This window comes from Mustela lutreola, chromosome 6 (assembly GCF_030435805.1).
Source record: "Mustela lutreola isolate mMusLut2 chromosome 6, mMusLut2.pri, whole genome shotgun sequence".
Taxonomy (NCBI): domain Eukaryota; kingdom Metazoa; phylum Chordata; class Mammalia; order Carnivora; family Mustelidae; genus Mustela; species Mustela lutreola.
The window spans coordinates 22,616,291-22,637,721 of NC_081295.1; the positions used below are offsets into that span (position 1 = coordinate 22,616,291).

The following is a 21,431-nucleotide window of genomic DNA, read 5'->3' on the forward strand; positions in this document are numbered from 1 at the left end:
TAGGGCTCTATTTAACAAAAATAAATTGTGTCTGGAAATCACATTTGCCTTTCCTTTTTGTCTCTGATGTTCCAGAAATACCTTGAATAAAATCCTCTTCTCATAGCTTCCACAATACTTGTTGCTTTTCCAGATTACCATTGGAATTTTCTAAAGGCTCCCTAGTTCAAAAATTATAGTCAAGTGGAAACATGTTTGTCACATGGGTTATAAAGGCACCAAGATTCTGGGCCTCGGGGCAGTGAAGCCATCATCCTCTCACCATTAGCAGCCTGAGCATCACCTCAGCGTGGGCAGAAGTATTCCCATTATCCTGGTGGGCCTAGAAATGACAAAGGTGGGGGACGCCAGAGGCATGGAAAATTCCAGAAGAAGGCCCCAGCTCTGGCTGGTGCATCCCGCTTAGCTTCCGAGGGGCCGCTCCCTCTCTCTGGAGTTACCTGTTGGAGCTCTTTCTGACTTCTCTTCTGCTGAAGCTGGCCCAGCCTGGAAGCCCTCTCAGCTGCTTCTGTCAGGAGCTGCAGGTGCTGTTCCTTTTTCTCCATGTCTTCCAGGAGCTTCTCCATGCTGGAGGTTTTCATCAGATCCATCTGTTGCCGGTGGCGAGCCTCCTGGGTCAACTTGTGTTGCAGCTCTCTCAGCAGTTGAGCCTGTGGCAGGAAAGGGGCAAAGAAATTGAAGAAGGCGCAGTCTTTCCTCTCAGCAAAAGACCCGGAATGAGAAGTTGCCCAACGGGATAACCATCCCCTCCAGTAGGGCCCAAGGGCAAGACCCTGTGGCGAGCTCCTGGGCTCAGGGTCATGGAGCCCAGCCATTTGGTTCTGGGCTACTAGCTGACAACAAGACTACCAGCATCTACGCCACCTTGGCATTTACTGTAAGCCGTGAGGCAATATAGTTAGGGAGACAGCAAAAGGAACAAACCAGAAAATCCAGCCAAGTAGTAATGCCACTGTACAGCAATACCAGTCAAACAGTTCCAACTTTCAGTGCCCAAATGTGACGATGATATGTATGTTACTTAGCCTATTAATCGCATAGTTGTATCTACCACAAGCTACACGTGCAGTTCACTGAGCACTCATCACGAAATAGCAGGGAAGGGTTAGCCCCAGGAGAGGGTGTGACCTAACGCTGCAGTGAGTGGGCAAGGGAGGTTGTGATCTTGCCTCTGGTTTGACTTCCAAAATAGCTCTGGGGAAGCCAGGTTCCAGATGGTTAAGAGGGAAAAGACTAGTAATCATTTGGTCCTGTTCTGAAATTTTTTTATCAGTAGCACCTTAGGCACCAGAAGGTCAAACTCAGTTATAATACTAATACTAATATTATTTGTACGGTGATGCTACAGTTTACATAATTATACACCATCATTCACCTGGTGCATGATAATGGAGGATATAGGGTCCGGAAGGAACAAATTATATGCTATGTTTTAAACATGCCCAGCTTTCCCAAGCTCTTCTTTAACCTGAGCTTCTCTCTCTCTAAACCTAGGGTCTTTCTGCTTCCTTCATGCTTGGAGAGTTGGTACAGCTATCAAGAGCTTAAACCTTTATTTCGGGGCCAGCCCCTACTGAGCAGCAACTTCTGGAATGGGTCATCCGGGAAAGACCCAAGACTCTTAGTTTGGGAAATAGCGCTGACGGGTGGGCCACACTCCGTGTGCACAAGGTTGCTGTCAATGGAAAGTGTGCTTGGAGATGGAAGGTCTGTGTCAAGGGCAGAGACCTGCACCCCAAGATGCCCTCTGGGTAATAAGATCTTCAGAGAAACACACACGTACACACTACACACTGAAGAATGATCTTTTGTGTGGGTAGTACTTGCCCGCCTTAGCCAAGTATGAACAAAAACAAAAGCCTTTTGGCCACTCTCCTTGGTTGCTGGGCTAGAGAGGAGGGAGAAGGGAAGCTGAGGTCTGCGCGCTGGTTCTCTGGCCCTGCCCTGTGCTTGAACCAGGCTCACAGTACCAGGCAGCCTATGGTGCTGTTTCCACTCCACATGAGGCTTTGCAGAGCGAGCTCAGAGAGAGGCAGGGAGAGGGCTCCTGGGGCTCAGATACCTGGTTATCATGCATGCGGAGCATCCTGGCGTTGTCGGCCTGAGCCCTGGCCAGGGCCTGCCTTAGACCCCGTAACTGTTGACGAAGTAAAACCACTTCTTGGTCTGCCATTAGCTGGACGCTCAAGCACTCTTTTTTACTTTGCAGAGCTTCCTGTGAATGTCCCAAACCGAGTGAGATAGGAAATAAGTTTCCGTTCCACAATTTAAGTTTCATAAGCATCTCTAGACCACTTCGGTTATCCACAGTTTTTAAAGCTTCCGGTAGCAAGGAGCCCCCACCAGTCACTTCCTGTGTGTCTTCACTTAAGGGCAGTGTACCAGATCAGAGTAAATTAGGACTTGCTGAAACACTGAGTGAAAATGTCCAAACTACTAGTTTTCCGTGCTTTGGTTTCAATTTGCCTTGAGGTTGGTTTTCTATTTATTTTGTTTACTTCATTTTCCTCAGATAATCATGCTCGAGACTCAAAGCTCTGCAGTGGATTTTGTCGAGGCGGCCTCAAGCCCGGTAAAGCCGCCCCCTCCATCCTTGCCCTTCCCTCCTGCTAATTTCTCTCTCATCTCTTCTCCCGTTTGCTTCTTTGCCATTTGCTTCGGGCTCTTTCCTGCTTCTCTGAAGTTCTGACACGTTGCCACTTCCCAAGAAAACTCCCCAACCCCCAGATCCTTTAAGAGGGTTGGACTTGTCAACCAACACCTGTACCCCCAGCAGCATCTACCGCCCAGGAAGTCGGGCACCACCCACCTTGGCCACGCCCTGCTGGGCGGGGCCTCCCTCCCTTCCAGCTCACCTTCTCCGCCCTGTTCACCTGGCGCTGGAAGCGAGCCTGCTGCACCGCCAGCCTCCAGTGGCCCAGGCTCCTCAATTTGCATACCAGCGCAGCCAGGCTGCTGCTGTCCTGCTCCAGAGCCTGCAGCTGCTCCTGCCGAGAGAAGCTCACTTTCAGAAAAGGCTGCCTTCAACACTCTTCCCTGGAGGGAAGGGCACAAATCCTAACACCAGCGCCCTGCCTTCCAGAGGATGACACAATGGTTCAGGCAGCCCCCAGCGCCCCCTTTTAAATGCCTGATGCAATGCTTTCTCGGGGGAACCAGACTGGAATGCATACAGAGTGAGCCCGGGGTCAGATGCTGGGATGAAATGCCGGGATCCCGTTGCTAAATGAAATCACGTACTTTGGCTGGGTTTTCTTTCATTCCTTCGTCGGGTCTGGCAGAGCCCCATTTCTCCTTTAGGCCCTTCAGATTGTCAATCCCTTCTGTTCTTACTTCGCCGATGAGCTCACACACTTTCTGGATCAAATTAATCTGGTTCTCATCCAGTTTTTCCTGCAAATTGCAGACTCAAGTTCAGGAAGAGCAGGGGAGGAAGAGTCATCTTGCCTTCTAAAACCTGACTTTCAGAAATGATTCTACATGGAAAAATCATCCACTCCGTTATTCTATCAGGAATTATCGGAAGTCTCACGAGCAGCCCTGTTAGCATTGTCTGCAATCCACAGGGATTGTGGACCCTACACACGTTAGAGTCCAAGTTGTCAGTGCTGAGGTAAGTTGAGTGGATAGAAAAGTGGAAGGTCACAGGTAGAAAACTGAGCCACCCCTCCTCTCCCGAAAGGTTGCTTGAGAATTTGAACCTACGGATTTTGCTATCAGGTTGACTCAGCAGAATCTGACCAGATAAAACACTATAGATGAGCCACTAATGAGGAACTACATTAAAAATAGATAAAGTAGAGGAAGGAATCAGGCTGGCCACTTTCCCATTTAGGTTCCAGCAGAAATCTCATTATGACACAGCCTGTTCTGAATGGCTTATGGATAATGACTTGTGGTGGGACGGCTTGATCATCACTAAGTACAACTACAGACCCTGCATCCTTGGGTGAGGGGAGAAAGGGGTGTCCTCTCATCTCTGAACCACTTCCCTGGAGAGGAAAGCAGGAGGATACTGTCCAGTTGGGCAGTCATGGCAAGACATCTGGCTGTTGGCCACACAGCCAAAGCTTCACCACCCACTTGGGACCCTGGGGTAGAACAGGGACTCTCTGATTTGGCAGGGGGTAGGGGACATGTGGAACTAGTTTAGTTCCACACGAGAGAATCCACTAGTAGAGAATCCACTTTCCATCTAGGAATCTGGCATAAGTTAAAAAAACCTTAAGAATATTTTCAATAATTTCATACCCGAGAGATGACTTAGCAAATTCCGGACTTCACTGTCTGTTCATCCCTCTCCTGCAGTACCAGGCCCAGTGCATTTTGGTTTTGACTCTATAATATTTGTAAGCACTGGTATTTTATGGATCCTTCATAAGTAGGAAGGAATCTTCAATCTTCTCTGATACCCACCAACGCAGAGCCCTGGTGGAAGCTCCTCTCAATGGAACAACTTCAGGCACAGCTGGAATGTTCCAGGAGAGACAATGAAGTAAGGGCACATTGGGGGCTGGCTTTGGAAAACATCTGATAGTAGGAGAGGAGGCAAGTTTGTACTGAAATTTACATTTGTGGGGCAGTTGGACTAGGCCCTGTGATGGCCCATTTTAGGCATGGGGCCTCTGTCTTATGATGCTCAGGCATGATAAGAAAGTGACAGGCTTCCCCCTCCCCCATCCCATGCTGTGGGTTCAGGGGCACCCCATCACTCCTCCTCTGGATGGACGACCCTCATTGACAGTCCAGCAGCTCCCAGACACTGGATGTGAGAGACACTAGATGGGGGTGGTCAGCATTTTTATACGTTGAAAACCCCTCTGAAAGTGAATTCAAATTCTGAATCTGCCCAGTGAGCCTTCAGGAGGTGCGTGTTGTTACTGACACTGGGGTCTGGCCTGGCTCAGGGCACTGCACTTTCCTCTTTGGAGGGTTGCACTCAATAGACTAAACAGTGATATCAACTGTTGGGGTTTTGGAGAAGATGCCCCCTACCCTCCCTTAACAGCAATCAGCTATATACAGAATAATGAAATCTGACCATTCTCTTACACCATACACAAATAAACCTCTAATTGGGTGAAAGACCTCAATGTGAGACAGGAATCCATCAAAATCCTAGAGGAGAGCATAGGCAGTAACCTCTTCAGCATTGGCCACAGCAAGACACATGCCCAAAGGCAAGGGAAACGACAGCAAAAATGAACTTCATCAAGATCAAAAGCTTCTATACAGCAAAGGAAACAGTCAGTGAAACAAACAGGCAACCCATGGAATGGGAGAAGACATTTGCAAATGACACTACAGACAAAGGGCTGGTATTCAAGATCTATAAAGAACTCCTCAAACTCAACTCCCAAAAAACAAATACTCAAGTGACAAAAGGGGCAGAAGACATGAGCAGACACTTCTCCAAAGAAGACATACAAATGGCTATCAGACACATGAAAAAATATTCATCATCATTAGCCATCAGGGAAATTCAAATCAAAACCACATTGAGATACCACCTTACACCAGTTAGAATGGGCCAAATCAACAAGACAGTAAACAACAAGTGTTGGAGAGGATGTGGAGAAAGGGGAACCCTCTTACACTGTTGGTGGGAATGCAAGTTAGTGCAGCCACTTTGGAAAACAGTGTGGAGGTTCCTCAAAAAATTAAAAGTAGAGCCACCCTATAACCCCACAATTGCACTATTGGGTATTTACCCCAAAGATACAGATGTAGTGAAAAGAAGGGCCATATGTACCCCAGGGTTCATAGCAGCAGAGTCCACAGTAGTCAAACTGTGGAAAGAGCCCTTCGATAGATGAATGGATAAAAAAGATGTTGTCCATATATATAATGGACTATTACTCAGCCATCAGAAAGGATGAATGCCCACCATTTGCATCGACATGGATGGAACTGGAAGAGATTAGGCTGAGTGAAATAAGTCAAGCAGAGAAAGAATTATTATATGGTTTCACTTATTTGTGGAACAAAAGGAATAGCATGGAGGACATTGGGAGAAGAAAGGGTAAAATAAAAGAGGGGAGGAATCAGAGGGGGAGATGAACCATGAAAGACTCTGGATTCTCGGAATCAAACTGAGGGTTTTAGAGGGGAGGGGCGTGGGTGGATGGGTGAGCCTGGTAATGGGTATTAAGGAGGGCACGGATTGCATGGAGCACTGGGTGTCATATGCAAACAGTGAATCATGGAGCACTACACCAAAAATTAATGATGCACTGTATGGTCACTAACATAATAATTTTAAAAAAGCAATCAGATGGCAGCAATGGCAGCCGGCCACAGAGTGATGAAAACAGCAACTATCTAAATTGTCTAAAATTCAGTGCCTGTCATAGCAAAACAATGACAACCCATTGCTGACCTCTCCCTGCCGTGAACACTGAGCACCGGAGAATTCTTGGGCCCTGGAGGCTCTTGTTACCGCACAGCCCACTCTGTCCTCCATTGCTGTATGTGTAGTGCCTGTGGAGGTCACTTACCCTTGGCTTCCACAGGGCCACCCAGATGTCCAACACATGTCACTTACTTTTATGTGCAGGCACGTTGCAAACAGAGCTCGGACTAATGCTTCATATTCTTCCTGGACTTCTTTTCTGATCTGCTTGTTGAGATTCAGATTCTCCTCTTCCAAATCTGTGAGTCGAGCTCTCAGAGCAGTGATTTCCATGATCATAGTATGACTGAGCTCTGCAACCTAATGGCAGAAATATTGTTTGAATGCAAGAGAACTCAAGCAATCCAAACGGCTGCTACTATGGAATAGTTCTTCGTATATCGGGGTCAGATCTATTCTTCTACTTTGACTCTAATGAAAGAAGCAAACATCCTGTTGTACAAATATGGGTCGAAGGATCCAAGGTTGGTTTAGGGGTCTCAGAACAGTGCCAGACACATAGTAGGTGTCCAATGAATGGTTGTTGAATGAATGACCCCAGAAGAGACACACTTAACACTTCTTAATTGGATACAATACTTCAGCTGTCTTCGTCTCCATTTCCAAATGGGCCTTCTTTGACAGCTCAACCTAAATACCTTTTCTTTGGAATTCACTTAACCTGGCCTCAAAAGAAAACAAACGAAGCCCCCAACCCCAACCCAAAAATAACAACAAAAAAGAAAAATCAAAGCAATAAAAAATAACAAAAACCACCTCAAAACTAAGAATAATGCCCTTATTGCTTTAAAAAGTGAAAACACCCTCCTCAGTTGTTTCCGCAGAGTATCTTCATCAATGAGACTTCTCCGGGCCACTCTTGATGCGGGCACAAGAAAATGACACTAGGAAACCCCCTGTCTGGTTACTGCTGAGAATGTGGATTGCGAGCTGGGAAAGAGAAGCTTTTTGGGAAGAATGGACCTACCTGACCAGCGTTGTCTTCAGGTGGATCTGAACCTCTTCGGATAATATCTAATTCCTGAAGAGGAGAAAACAGTGCACAACCAAACTGAAACATTTATTCTTCCAGCCATGCCTCAGTTTACCTCAACATGCTCCACACACCCCCTGTTTGTGTGGATGGAGCTTCATCTTCAGATCCTTGGGCTCCCTCTGGAGCCCTACTGCCTGTTGCCCCATTGGACTTTAGGATACCTAACATGAAATCCGGAGATAGCGTTCACTTCCAGATATCCATACTGATGATGAAGACTTGGCTATAGAGATAAGCCAAACTGGGGGTGAAGCCAAGACCCCTTGGATATTTGAATGCTTCATTTGATGTGTTTGTTTTTTTTTTTTTTTTCAGACTTTAGCACTTTTCTTAGGTAAAAAGTAATATTACATTGAACCTCTGATGCAATCCGTTTTAAAGCAGTGTGTAATCTCGGACAGGAGAAGTGACTTTTGGATCCCACTAATCCCACTAGTGGGACCTCATTTTAAGGAAGTCTCATCAGTGAGACCCATGATTTACACCCTGAGGACAGAGTTTACTCAAGGATCGTGGCTTCTCTGTTAGACCAGGAACAGCACAAGGTACTCTGTGTTTGCTCAGGTCAGCTATGCATTTTCCCGGGGTGGGGGGGCGGCAACTCCTTTTTCACCAATGTCTTAGATTCCCCACTAGACACCTCCAAAGCACACAGCCTGGTGTTGCTGGGCCATCACCCTTGCAGCTGAGAATACCAGAGCCCAGGAAAATGAGCCAGTGAGAGGAGACTTTGAGGGGTACTGTTCACCTGCCCTTCTTGTGTGAGAACACTTCCCTCTTCCCATTCTAGTCTCCTCTTCAGAGTGAGTCCTGGCCCTCCCTCCCCACACCTACCCCATCACACGTCCTCTCTCCCTGGGAACATACCTGCTCTTTCTGGAAGAGCTTCTGCCGAGCGTGCTCCAACACATGCTCGTAACACATGGAGTAGCTCTCGAAGTTGCTGCGTTCTCTTGCCATCACATCGCAACCCAAGGAAAGGAGGCAGTCCTCAAAGTGGTCTTTCCTGAACGTGACCTGAAAAGGAAGGGGCATTATTCACAGCAACTCCAGCAGGAAGGCCTCACATGCCAGGGCCCACGTTGCCTTGGCTCTCAGACCCAGGTCCATATCTCAGCCACGGAAAAACATGGGTTCTGGCCTTGCGAGTCTCTCCTTCGGGTCCGCTCTCTCAGTATATGCAGGGCAGGAATGAGAGCACAAATGGACACCTGCATGCCACGTACCAAAGTACCCTAGATATTTAAGGGTCGTAAATCAAACTAAGAAAATATTAATTCTCCTACTTTGAAAAATAGATCTTTGAAGTACCTTGGAAGGCCAGGTTTGACTTGATCATTCTTGGACTACTCTGGGTTCTATGCTGAAATGTGGTGACTTGGAGAGAGCTGGTCACCAACCAGTAGTTTACAGTATAACCGCCTTGCCCTCCCACGTCGGGCCCCACATCACATTGTGGAGGGCGCTCACATGCACGTGAACAGACAGTCCGGCTAGCTACACCCCCATACGGCCGCCCTGGACCGTCCCTCAGGCCAGTGTGTGCACTGGCAGTAAGGTCCACTCTCCTTCTGGGGAACAGGGTCTGGAGACTCCGCAGGGAGAATTCATGACCAGGTAAGTGCTCGTGTGTGTCTCTGTGTCTCTATCAGTGAGTGCATCTCTGCGCCTTTGTGGATGTGTTTGTATGTCTGGATCTATTAGAATACATGTATATGTGTGTCTGTGTCTCTCCGTGGATGTCTCTGTGACAGTCTCTATATGTCTCTGTGTCTATGTGTGTCCCTGTCTGTATCAGTGAGTGTGTCTATGTGTGTATCTGGGTGTCTTAGGGGGCCTGCTCCACAACCCAGCCCACATGCGTACATGAGCTTTATCTGCAACACTTGTAGAGTCAGGAGGGCTTCAGGCTCACTGGCAGGGTGCTACAGAAGTTTCTGGTTTGGGGCGGGTCCTGTGTCCCCATGAGGGCCAGTACACTGTCCTATCAGTGAACCTCAGTGCCCCCACCAACCTCCAGAGAAAGCCCAGCCAGGCTTGGTCAAGGCGAGTTACTGAGACAAGCTAGCAGAGATGGCAAACAGTGACAGAACCCAGGACGGAGGGAGGGAGGAGAGAGGCTCGCACTCACTGCTGATGGCAGGGGAAATCAGGGTGGCATTTTGGAGGCCAGACTAGCTGTATCTGTGAAAAGATTTTAAAATGTTCATGCCCTTTGGCCCAGTGATTCCTCTTCCAGAACTTCATCTTTAGGGGCTAATAGAAGTGACACACAAAAATATATGAAAGGCTTTCCAACAAATGGAAATGACCAAAAGTGCCCAATAAAGGGAAATAGTTTGAATCTTTCTCACCTGTCTATACTACGAAATACTAGACAGCCACCAAAAATTATGTGGACAGATAACGTGTATCGATAAGAAAACATGTTGATAACATGTACTCAATTGAAAACAAGAACACTGCAATAAAAGGGCATATAGAATGATCTAATTTGATTTTAAAAAGTTAATGAATTAAAAAAATGATAAAGTTTGGAAGGAAATAGGCCAACATAATAATAGGAGTTATCAGTGAGGGTAAACTAATGAGTGTATTTTCTAATACATCATATTCCTATTTTCTAATATAATCATAACATGTACACACAATTAAGATAATTATATATGAAAATATACACCCTAATGAAAAGGGGGGCACCTGGGTGGCTCAGTGGGTTAAAGCCTCTGCCTTCGGCTCAGGTCATGATCCCAGGGTCCTGGGATGGAGCCCCACATCTGGCTCTCTGCTCCTCAGGGAGCCTGCTTCCTCCTCTCTCTCTCTGCCTGCCTCTCTGCCTACTTGTGGTCTCTGTCTGTCAAATAAATAAATAAAATCTTAAAAAAAAAAAAAAGATAGTAAAGCTTTTGTAAATATCAACAGCCACAGCAGCTTGGGTGCATTGAAGAGATGCAGAATGGAAACCATAGGGAGGCCCTCTGTTCATGGAGGATATAATGAAGAGGAGCCAGGCAGTCAGGGCAAGGCACTCAGCATCCCTCCTTCATCCCCTGGGGGCTCCTCACAGGGAACGGGCATGAGGGCAATCTACACCGCTCTGGAAAATGAGCAGTAGGACAAGTGGATTTATCTGCTGACATCAAGGCAAGGGGAACCAAGGCCCTTGAGTTCTTAATAGTGACAGGGTCAAGGCTATGATATTTAGTAATGACAAAGGAAATACTTCCCAGACTGAATATGATGAAAGCCTGAAACATTGAAAAGCCTGAATGTGAGACCACATTCAAGGCCATCACGATGTGGCTGGTGACCCCATCCGGTGGGCTGGGGCCAGGGCTTGGAATCAGCCACAGTGACTCACCTCCCACTGCCCTGGACAGCAGTGTCTGGACCTGAGCATGCCAGTAAGGCCTCCAACAGCTTTTTAGCAGGGTAAACCCTTCTCAAACCAGTATCACCATAGCCGCCATAGTAGCAGCAAGGTAGACTTGAACCTCAATGGCCTTCTACCATTTCCTCTTAGCGAGTGTGACACTTTACCCAGTAAGGGGAGTTACCTCTGGTTCACCAGGGGTGAAGGAATGGCCAGGACCCCCTTGAGCATCTCCAGAGTCCAGAGAAATTGTATTTTCTTATTGTGTTTCTTAAAAGCTCTTCTGCAACCTACTCTTGCCCTCCTGGTTCACTAAATGTCAGCTCTGTGTCAAAATGCAGCATGAAGTAGGTTCATCTTCCAACTTCAGGGCAGATCCTTGGTTTCCATACACAGAGTGAAGACCATGTCCTCCAGTGGGCTGATTTCTTCACCAACAGTTAAACCTGAACTGTGATGAATGGCACTGGCTGGAAAATCACCGGATTCTTCTGGAGAGCCAGCCTGGGGTGAAGCATGGCAGGTACTAGGCCTTGCTATGGAAAAAGTCTGGCTTTGCTGGGAGCAAAATGCACTTCTGTGGTTTGTTCTATCTTGGAACCCCTCATAATTGATCTAATATCAGGCGCACACAAGGTGTTTTGATGATATTTCTAAAATATCATCAAAATGCTTCAGTGACTTTCTACTGACTCTGGGATAAAATCCAGACTCCTAAGGATTGCCTACAAGGCCATTCAGCAGCTGACCCTGTCTTCCTTTTCAATGTCCTCCTCTGAACTCTGCTATACTCCCTTCTTAGATTTCTCTGCCTTCCTTCCCCAGCCCCTCTTCATCTGATTAATTCCTATTTGTACTTTAAGACTTGGCCCAGACAACCCCTCCTCTAGGCAGTCTTCCCTGACCATTTCTTCCCTACCCTCTAGATGGGTTGTATCTCCTGTGTATGCCTCCCTCAAAGCATTTAATGTAAAGTGCCTTTTTTGACACTTCTGGGTCACCTGATTCCATAAGTTCTTTGAGGGCAAGAACTGTACCTTTTGCCTTTAATCTAATAAAGTGTCTAGGGGGGAAGGAAAAGGAGATCCAGAAACACTTGCTAAATGAATGAATGACTTTTGGCATGTGAATGGAAATGGTTCTGGAATCCACACAATAGACTATTATAGTTCTGGTTTGCAGTAAAGGTCAGTCTCTAACTTTTGGTCAGCATATTTGGTATAAAATGTGGGCAAGATGTTAGAACAGATCGTGAAAGACTGGTTTCCTAGAATTTGGAGAAGGAGACAAAGATCACTAGAGGCCAGTATGGATTCGAGAAAAATCAAGTCAGATGAACCTTTTCCTCAAGTAATATACTGTATGCGGTGTACCTGAATTTCAGCAGGAGATCTGGAAAAGTTCCTCATGATGTCCTTGTGGACCAATGGAGAACATAGGCTAGGTGACAGTACAACAGATGGGCTGCTGGCCACAGAAGGACTATGCCCAGAGAGTGGGGTCAGCCTGAAGGGGACCCCCAGGGAGGTAGTACAGGGCTTGGGGACCTGTCCTGACATACACTCCTAGTAATGACTTGAATGAGGAGACTGGGGCCAGGCTGACATGAGCCTCGGAGGGAGAGAGAGTATGCCAGATGATAAAAATCCATATTTTGAAGGATTTCAAGTTCAGACTGGAAGAAACTGAGTAAGAACAAGGCTAATAATAAGGCAGCAGCAGGATGTCTGAAGGCAACGTGGCTTCAGGTGACTGTCAGCCTAATGAGTCATCCATGACGTGGCTGCCAATACCCAGGACGCTCACGGCATTAATCAAAGCAGAACATGCATTAACAAGTGCACTTTTCACCTGGTCAGATGATCTTCAACTTAGAGGGGACCGACCAGGATGGGAGGGCTACTCATATAAAGTGAGTGGAGGACATGAAGGCGGTTTAGTCTGAAGAAGAGACGGCAGGGCTCATGTCCTCTGCCCAGAAGCACCCAGGTGAGGGGGGAGCACGGTGCCTACTCCCTTTTCCAGTTCATGTGCCCTGGTTGGGTTGCACCCATCTGTAACCCACCACCTAGAGGGACACCCCTTTGGGTTTGTACTATTAGAGCAGGTCCTTTGTTGTAATTTTACTGAGGCTTCACACACACCAGCAATGGTGCTCATTGAGTTTCTCCGATAGACCTGCCTTTAGATACCTAATGGCTTGTTGTGAGGAATCAGAACTACGATCGGTGGTGTCCTGCGGACAGAACTAGGATTCATGATGGGGGTGGTGGGGAGGCCAAACCAATCCAGTGAGAGCTGCTTGAAACAAGAGCTGCCAGAAGAGGTGGGGAGGGCGGGTGGGCTTGGAAGAGAGAGAGTTCCTTGTCACTGAATATGATCCAGAAGAGGCTTAGAGGTCCACCAGGCATAGAGTTTGGAGGGATCTAACGTCCTGGTGTCCTCTTATTCCAAGACACTGGCAGGCAGACACCAACCCCTTCAGTGTGCTTTGGGTGTTAGTTATACCTGACATGGGTTTGCCCTAATTCCCACATTTCTCTCCTAGACAATCCCATCTTCAATGTTGGAGTAAAAGATATACAGGATATACATAGGGGTTGAGCAGATCTTGAGCCACAAACTTTTTGTTTTTATTGTAGTAAAATATAACTCTTGTAACATTTGCCATTGAAACCATTTTTTTAAAATATTTTATTTATTTATTTGACAGATAGAGATCACAAGTAGGCAGAGAGGCAGGCAGAGAGGAGGAAGCAGGCTCCCTGCTGAGCAGAAAGCCTGATGCGGGGCTCGATCCCACAACCCTGGGAACAAGACCTGAGCTGAAGGCAGAGGCTTTAACCCACTGAGCCACCAGGTGCCCCAGAAACCTTTTTTTTTTTTTTTAAGTTATCTCCACACTCAAGGTAGGGCTCGAACTCTTGACTCTAAGAGTCACATGCTTTACCAACTGAGTCAGCCAGGCACCACCATTTAGACAATTTTTTTTTTAAAAAAGATTTTATTTATTTATTTGACAGAGAGAAATCACAAGTAGATGGAGAGGCAGGCAGAGAGAGAGAGGGAAGCAGGCTCCCCGCTGAGCAGAGAGCCCGATGCGGGACTCGATCCCAGGACTCTGAGATCATGACCTGAGCTGAAGGCAGCGGCCCAACCCACTGAGCCACCCAGGCGCCCCTAGACAATTTTTAAGTGTAAAGTTCAGTGGCATTAAGTTCATTCACACTGTTGTACAATCAATCGCTAGAACTCTTTTCATCTTGCACAACTGTAACACCTGTTCCCGCTAAACACCAACTCCCCATCCCCCCTCCCCTCAGCTCCTAACAAACCACCATTCATTCTACTTTCTGTCTCTATGAATTCGACTACTGTGGGTATTTCACAGCAGTGGAATCACGTAGCATTTATTCTTTTGTGACCAACTTTTTTCCCTGAGCATAAGGTCTTTAAGCTTCATCTATGATGAAGCACATGTCAGAATTTCCTTCCTTTTTTAAGGAGAACCATAAAATTTTTTGCCCAATCACCTCTGTACCTCTGGTTGAAAATCTCTGAGCTGCAGGGACCAAAAGGAACCACTTCGCCCCCCTCATCAGAATACACAGGACCACGTTTGTGTATAAGTGAGAGCTTATATGAAATACGTGTCAATCATCAGGCTCTAAGGAAAAACGTGTCCGCAATCAAGCTGGTGAATTCTCTACCTCATAACTAAAAACTCAAGTGTTTATTATAAAATTATGGGGATGGGGCACCTGGGTGGCTCAGTAGGTTAAGCCTCTGCCTTCAGCTCAGGTCATGATCTCAGGGTCCTGGGATAGAGCCCTGCAACAGGCTCTTTGCTCAGCAGGGAACCTGCTTCCCCTTCTCTCTCTGTCTGCTGCTCTGCCTACTTGTGGTCTCTCCATCAAATAAATAAATAAAGTCTTTTAAAAAAATTGTGGGGAATATTTGAAGAGCTTAGAAAAATGTAACTTGGAGGGAAATGTTGTTTTAAAAAATTAAGCACGTTTTGCTAAATCAGGTTTTTAAAAAATGGTTGAATTTCAAAGGCAACTGGAGTCATAGCTACCTAATGAACTTACGCTTCATTTAATGATCCTGAAAGTTCTGCTATGGTCATATATCCACATAGGCTCTCTTATTCCTTTCAACACTGTTTAGAGTTAGTTAGGTCAACAGTTGACAACTCCAAGGACTTGTGTGTGTATATTGTATGTAGTAAATACATATGATTGTTAAATATATATTATATACAGTTATTATGGATTCAAATAAATATACAAACACAAAAAAATTGTTGATACTGGTTTCCTTTGTGGAGATGTGGGGATGCTATAGCAAGGGAGGGGTGGAAATGTTACCATTTCTGATCATTTGTTTGTTTGTTTGTTTGTTTTTGTATTGTACATTTCAAAAAATGTTTTCTAGGTAGTGGAATCATAGGCTATTTTAGTTTCTCTCATCTAAATCTTCTATATTAAAAAACCAACCCAGGGTGTACCTGGGAGGCATAGTCCGTTAAGCTTCCAACTTTTCATTTCTGCTCAGGTCAAGGTCATGATCTCGGGTCATGAGATAGATTCCTTACTGGGCATGGAGTCTGCTTGGGGTTCTCTCTCTCCCTCTCCATCTACTTCTCCTCCCTCACTTGCGTGTGCACGCACACACGTGTGCTTTTGCTCTCAAAAATTTTTTTAAAAATAAAATAAAATAATAAAATTGAAAATAATAAACACAGGAAATGTTGCTAAAACAACTTATTCATCAACAAACTCCAAGGTTACTTTAAAAAACTGGCCAAATCTGAAATTGACCAACATGCATATTCTAATTTTTCTCCCATAATTTATTAGAAATCAATCTTCTTCAAAAATGAAAATAATGACAAGTGATTACTACTTTGAGTTAAGCCTCAGAATTTCTATCTTTATTCTGAGAGAGTAAGGGAAGCATTAGGAAATGTGTTAAAGGGAAAGTCTTCCTTGATTTGATTTCTGTTATGATAAAATACACTCTAAAATGATTAACTTTTAATACATACCTCTAGTCCACCATCCTGGTAATTTTCCATTAATCTCTGTTTGAATTTTTCAACTATTTGTGGCCTGTTAATGGAAAAGTTTTCTTTCATGACATGGTGCTTCCAAAGGTCTAGGGGGAGAAACATACCAATGGTAGTATCAGGAAACATTGAAAAACAATTAATGGCTTTTCTCTGAGATATAACACTGGACACAAGAAGCTATTATTTCCAAATACACAAAAAACTAATGGGTGAGGCAGGGGGAGGGGAGGAGGTGGTTGAGGTCACAGAATCCTCCAGAACATAGGAATAAGGAAGATCTCTAACAAGATCTCTAATGAAAAGATTTGGAAAAGTACCTCTACAGCCCAGTGAACAATATTCTGTTATCATAATTAAAAATCCCAAATCAAATGTTACTATTGATCCAACACAATATCTATTTTCGTTAAGTCCCTACATATATCTGAACACCTATTTTGGCCTAATACAACTCACAGAAATAAATGAAGAGCTATTGTATTTACAGTCATAGACGAGAAAGGTTGAGAGCTGACAGACTATGGAATGAAGTGGCAACAGGCTGCCTTATGAGATGAGGCATATACACAGTCATTCAGAGTAGCATTGTTTAGGACAGCAGTATCTTGGAAACAATACATAAACTGTGGCATGTCCTTCAAATGGAATAGTATGCAGCTATAAAAAAAGAGAGAAACTTTCCCGTGTATTGATATGGAAAGAACCATAGCTTGTTATGTGAAAGATACCAGGTGAACAACAGTGAGTATAAAGATATTCTTATCTTTTATGAGAAGGATATGATAAATATACTCAAGGAGGGTCTATCCCCTCAAGCCTATTCAAGATGATCACTCCAGAAATACAGCATTCTCCAGTATCACTTCTCCCCTCTATCCTGGGTCATTCACAATAGCACATGTTATTTCTCCCACCTCATAAAAATCCTTCACCCCACAACCCCTGTCTTTACTGTCTGTGACTTCTCTCAAAATCCTTCTTAAGCCTGCTGAGAAGGCTTAAGAAGCTTTTTCCCCCACCGCTTCCCTGAAACTGATTTTGTATCAAGTACCAGTGACCTCAGCATTACTAAAAATGCATTACTAAAAATGTTCATTTTACTTGAACCACTGCTTTACCAGAAGCATGACACATGATTTGTCACATTCCTCTTGCTTGAGAAACTTTTATTACTAGACATTGGGATAGCACTCTGTCCTGGTTTTCTTCTTCTTGTTTGATCCCTCTCGGTCCCTTTTGCTGGTTCTTCTTTTCCCCTCCCCTCACTCCAGCTCTTAATATGAGAGGGTCCTCAGACTCAGACCTTGGTTTATCTACCTTTTTTTCTACCTAAACTCACTTTCTTGGCTATCTCATTTGGTCTCATGGCTAAATATCATCCATATGCTGACAACCTTCAAATTTAGGTCCAATAGTCACTTGGCATCTCTTCTTAGATATCTAAAAAGCATTTTATTTTATTATTTTTTATTTTTTATTAACACATAATGTATTATTTGTTTTAGGGGTACAAGTCTGTGATTCATCAGTCTTACACAACTCATAGCGCTCATCATAGCACATACCCTCCCCAATGTTCATCACTCAACCACCCTATTCCTTCCATGCCCCTCCCTCCAGCAACCCTCAGGTTGTTTCATGAGATAAATAGACTTTTATGGTTTGAAACCCTCTCTGGTTTCATCTTGTTTCATTTTTGCCTCTCTTCCCCTATGATCCTATGTATTGTTTCTCAAATTACTCAAGTCAGTGAGATCATATGATAGTTGTCTTTCTCTGATTGACTTATTTCACTTAGCATAATACACTCTAGTTCCATCCAGGTCTTTGCAAGTGGCAAGATTTCAATTTTTGATGGCTGCATAGTATTCCATCATATATATATATACACCACATATTTATCCATTGATCTGTTGATGGACATCAGACATCTAGGCTCTTTCCATAGTTTGGCTATTGTGAACAGTGCTGCTATAAACATTGGGGTGCATTGTCTAAAAATATTTTAAATGTCATTTGGGCATAAATAAATTCTTGATCTTCCCTCCCTAACTTGCCATCTTAGTGGATGGCAATTCTACTTTCCCAATTTCTCAGGTCAAAAATCTTGGAGTATCATGGACTCTTCTTTTTCTCCCACATCCAACACACAATCCATTAGTGGTTACTTCAATAATATGCTCCAAATCTGACCACTTAATACTTCCACTGCTCCCAGACTTGTTTGACCACCATCTCCCTATGCTTGGATTTTTGCATTAGCCTCCAAAGCAGCCTCTCCCTTCGTCCACCCTTTTCCCTTTACAGTCCATTCTCAACACAGCAGCCAGGGAGATTCCATTAAAATATGTCATATCAGGGACACCTGAGTGGCTCAGTTGGTTAAGCATCGGACTCTTGATTTCGGCCCAGGTCATGATCTAGGGGTTGTGAGATCAAGCTCCAAGCTGGGCTCGATGTTCAGCAGGGAGTCTGCTTGAGATTCTTGCTCTCCCTTCCCTCTCCCCCTCCCCTAAATGAATAAATACATCTTTAAAAATAAAATATGTCAGATCATGTCACTCAAAATTTGGGACAGGTTCCCCATTACATTCAGAGTAAACACTAAGAGTAGGCCATCGTCTTTCCATTATTCTTCTCTGGTTTCATTTCCTAGTACTCACCCTCTCTCTCTCCACTCCAGCCACACTTGGGTCTTTCTGTTCCATAAACATGGTAGGGATGGTCTGCTTAGGTCCTCTGTGTGGGCTTCTGGATGGGCTGTTCTTTGTCTGTTTATCTGTCTGCCCAGACAGCCACATAGCCAACTCCCTCATCACCTTCAAATTTTGCTCAATATGTCACTTTCTCCATGAAGTCTATCCTGACCACCCTATTTAAAATTACAATGTGCCCTCTTCAAACACCCACACCATCATCCTCCTTACTCCATTGTTTTCTTATTTCTTATGTTTATTGCCTATTATCGGCCCATTTCCTTCTAGATCATAAACTCCACAAGAGTAAAGTGTTTTGCTCCATGAAAGTAAGGATGTATCCCCCAAACAGTGCCTAAAATATAGTAGTATGGTACATCCTAGTTGCTCAATAAATAGCTATTGGACAAACGAATGAATTAGTATATGCATAAAGAAACACCAATAGTATATATTAAAAAACTAATGAAAATGGTTACATGAGATGATGAAAGGGGGTCAGTGGCAGCAACGAGATCTCTTATTGCATGTTTGAACTTGAACTCATGAGGAAGATGCATGGTGGGAAGGTTTCCCAGCATTTTGGTAAAATACTTCCCTTTCAGCTGAGCCCAGAGCTAAACCCCAAACCACCTCTGTGGGCATTTGCCAGGTGATGACCCCCAAACCAGAAATGGGTGGTATATTTTCATATTGTTTTGAACATATATTTTCATATTGTTTTGCGTTTTGAACCAGGTAAATGTATTAGCTGTTAAAGAAATCAAACTTAAAAATAATATGACTGTTGGAACTGTGGGACTATGTCAACACTCCTTAACTTCCATATGGAAGAGAAAAGCACATGTATATGTTTAATTATGTTAGGTATGCCCTACTTCCTTGTGCATGGCCTGAGGGGAGTCTGGAAACAAAGAGAAGCCTATGGAGTCAGAGGTAGAGGCCAAGCCCTGCCCTTCCCCCTTTTCTGTTGTGGGGGTGCTGGCCAACAGCAAGAGTACACACAAGGCCACCCCCTGTTCCCAGCTGTTTCTAACTTCAGATGTGATTTCCTACTCATATTTTCATTTTTCTGACAGAGACTTGGTGCCCACAAGAGGAAGCATCCAGCACAATCCAGCGCAATCCTCTCAGAAATGTGGCTATGACAGAGCAGGAGCCCCTGGTATGTGCAATTATCTTATTTATTGGGTGGTCCCGATTTTGAAAATGGGGTTCCAGAATTCTTCTACCATTGACTATTTTCCATCACGAACATATAAATCCAACTTTGTTTTTCCCTTAGGATAATAAACGTGAGTAGACCTAACACCATTGTCCTGGCATGGTTGGAGTGGAAAATCCAAAAGAGTTAATGAACCTAGAAGTTCACACTTCCTAAGATGTTTAAGACTTTTGTAAGTCTAAGCTTTGACAAAACAGAGCTCTTGCACATTTCAGAAAATTTTCAGACAAGAAATTAGATACTGCATTCCAGGGTACATTGGCGGTAGATCTCTGGCTCATGGAAAAGCCTGGTGAGGGACCACATCTGCCACCCATTTCTGGTTTGGGGGTCATCACCTGGAAAATGCCCACAGAGGTGGTTTGGGGTTTGGCTCTGGGCTCAGCTGAAAGGGAAGTATTTTACCGAAGTACTGGGAAAGCTTCCCACCATGCGTCTTCCTCATGAGTTCAAGTTCAAACATGCAAGTGCTTCTGTAGCCAGGAGTCATGGGAAGCCAGGGAAAGTAGAATTCATCCAAGAGAAGTAATTCCTGGCTAGGTGGAGTTGGTGATCTCCAAATGGGTCTCAATATCTGTGTGTGTGTGTGTGTGTGTGTGTGTGTGTGTGTGTATGGTCATGGCTTCTTTAAGATGAAGCGGTTTTTGACAGCAGCATAGAGGTGGGCAGGAGACAGCACACTGGAGGTTGAATTAGAGTTTTGTTTTTTCCTCTCACTCTGTTCCCAGGTCCTTTGACTAGAGGAAACTTTGACTTCCTGCTTGCCAAACCACTTCCCCTCTCTCCCTCTATGAACATTCTCCCTACCCTCCAGCCTCCTCCCTCTAGGAAAGGCATCTTGGTTTCCTAGCATTTCACTTCTCTAATACAACCACTAACCTCTGCCTGAGTGACTCCTGGGTCCTGAGCCAAGCAGAACTGAAACTTGAGGGCATCCTACTGCCAACGAACATTCTCCTGACCAGCTGGCTGTCCCCCCAAAAGTGGGTAGGTTGAAATCTTACTGTTTCAACCATATACATGTATATATTTTGTATTCCTGTTGTTTTTCAAACTGCTCCCCAGAACACTAGTCCCTTGAGTTGACAATATATATTCTCAAGGGAAGAAAAAGGTTCTGTGGTCAAATAAATTTAAAGAATGTTTCAGTGGGTAGGGGAATGGGTAGCTAGGGGATGGGCATTAAGGAGGGCACTTGATGTAATGAGCACTGGGTGTTACATGCAAATGATGAATCACTAAACTCTCCCCTAAACCTAATAATATACTATATGTTAACTAACTTGAATTTAATTAAAAAATTAAAAAAAAAGAACATTTCATACTCTCTCTTCTGGAGCTTTATAGTGCACACTATCATAGTAAAGGTTCTGAGAAGGTCTGGAGCAAAGAAAACTTTTTTAACATTATTTACCACAAGTTTCCCAAACTTGTTTAGGTAAAAAAAGAAAACAAACATCCCCCTCTCGCCTCCTAAGCCTTGCAAAACACAGTAGAAGTCCTTTCCTTACAATCAAGACTAAGAGTAGGTTTGTTAATCAAAAGAAGTCTGTTAAACCAGAGAATGCTTTTAAAAAATGACTTGCAGTAACTTGATATTTTAACTTAAGTATTT

The 21,431-nt window shown here is 44.5% G+C and overlaps 1 protein-coding gene across 6 annotated transcripts in view; it reads right to left on the minus strand.

The window, feature by feature from the left end:
* LOC131833517 (uncharacterized) overlaps positions 1-21,431 on the minus strand; it is a 206,821-nt gene that overhangs the window by 24,051 nt on the left and 161,339 nt on the right. For all 6 annotated transcript variants that reach the window (XR_009354499.1, XR_009354500.1, XR_009354501.1 and 3 more), the window contains exons 38-45: positions 15,872-15,981; positions 8,316-8,465; positions 7,380-7,433; positions 6,545-6,712; positions 3,241-3,393; positions 2,856-2,987; positions 2,063-2,215; positions 441-650 (exon numbers count right to left, since the gene is read on the minus strand). Coding sequence is in view for 3 of the 6 variants with exons in the window: in XM_059176879.1 (XP_059032862.1) it covers positions 441-650; positions 2,063-2,215; positions 2,856-2,987; positions 3,241-3,393; positions 6,545-6,712; positions 7,380-7,433; positions 8,316-8,465; positions 15,872-15,981 (1,130 nt within the window). In the remaining 3 variants the exon portion in view is untranslated. The remainder of the gene's footprint in view (positions 1-440; positions 651-2,062; positions 2,216-2,855; positions 2,988-3,240; positions 3,394-6,544; positions 6,713-7,379; positions 7,434-8,315; positions 8,466-15,871; positions 15,982-21,431) is intronic.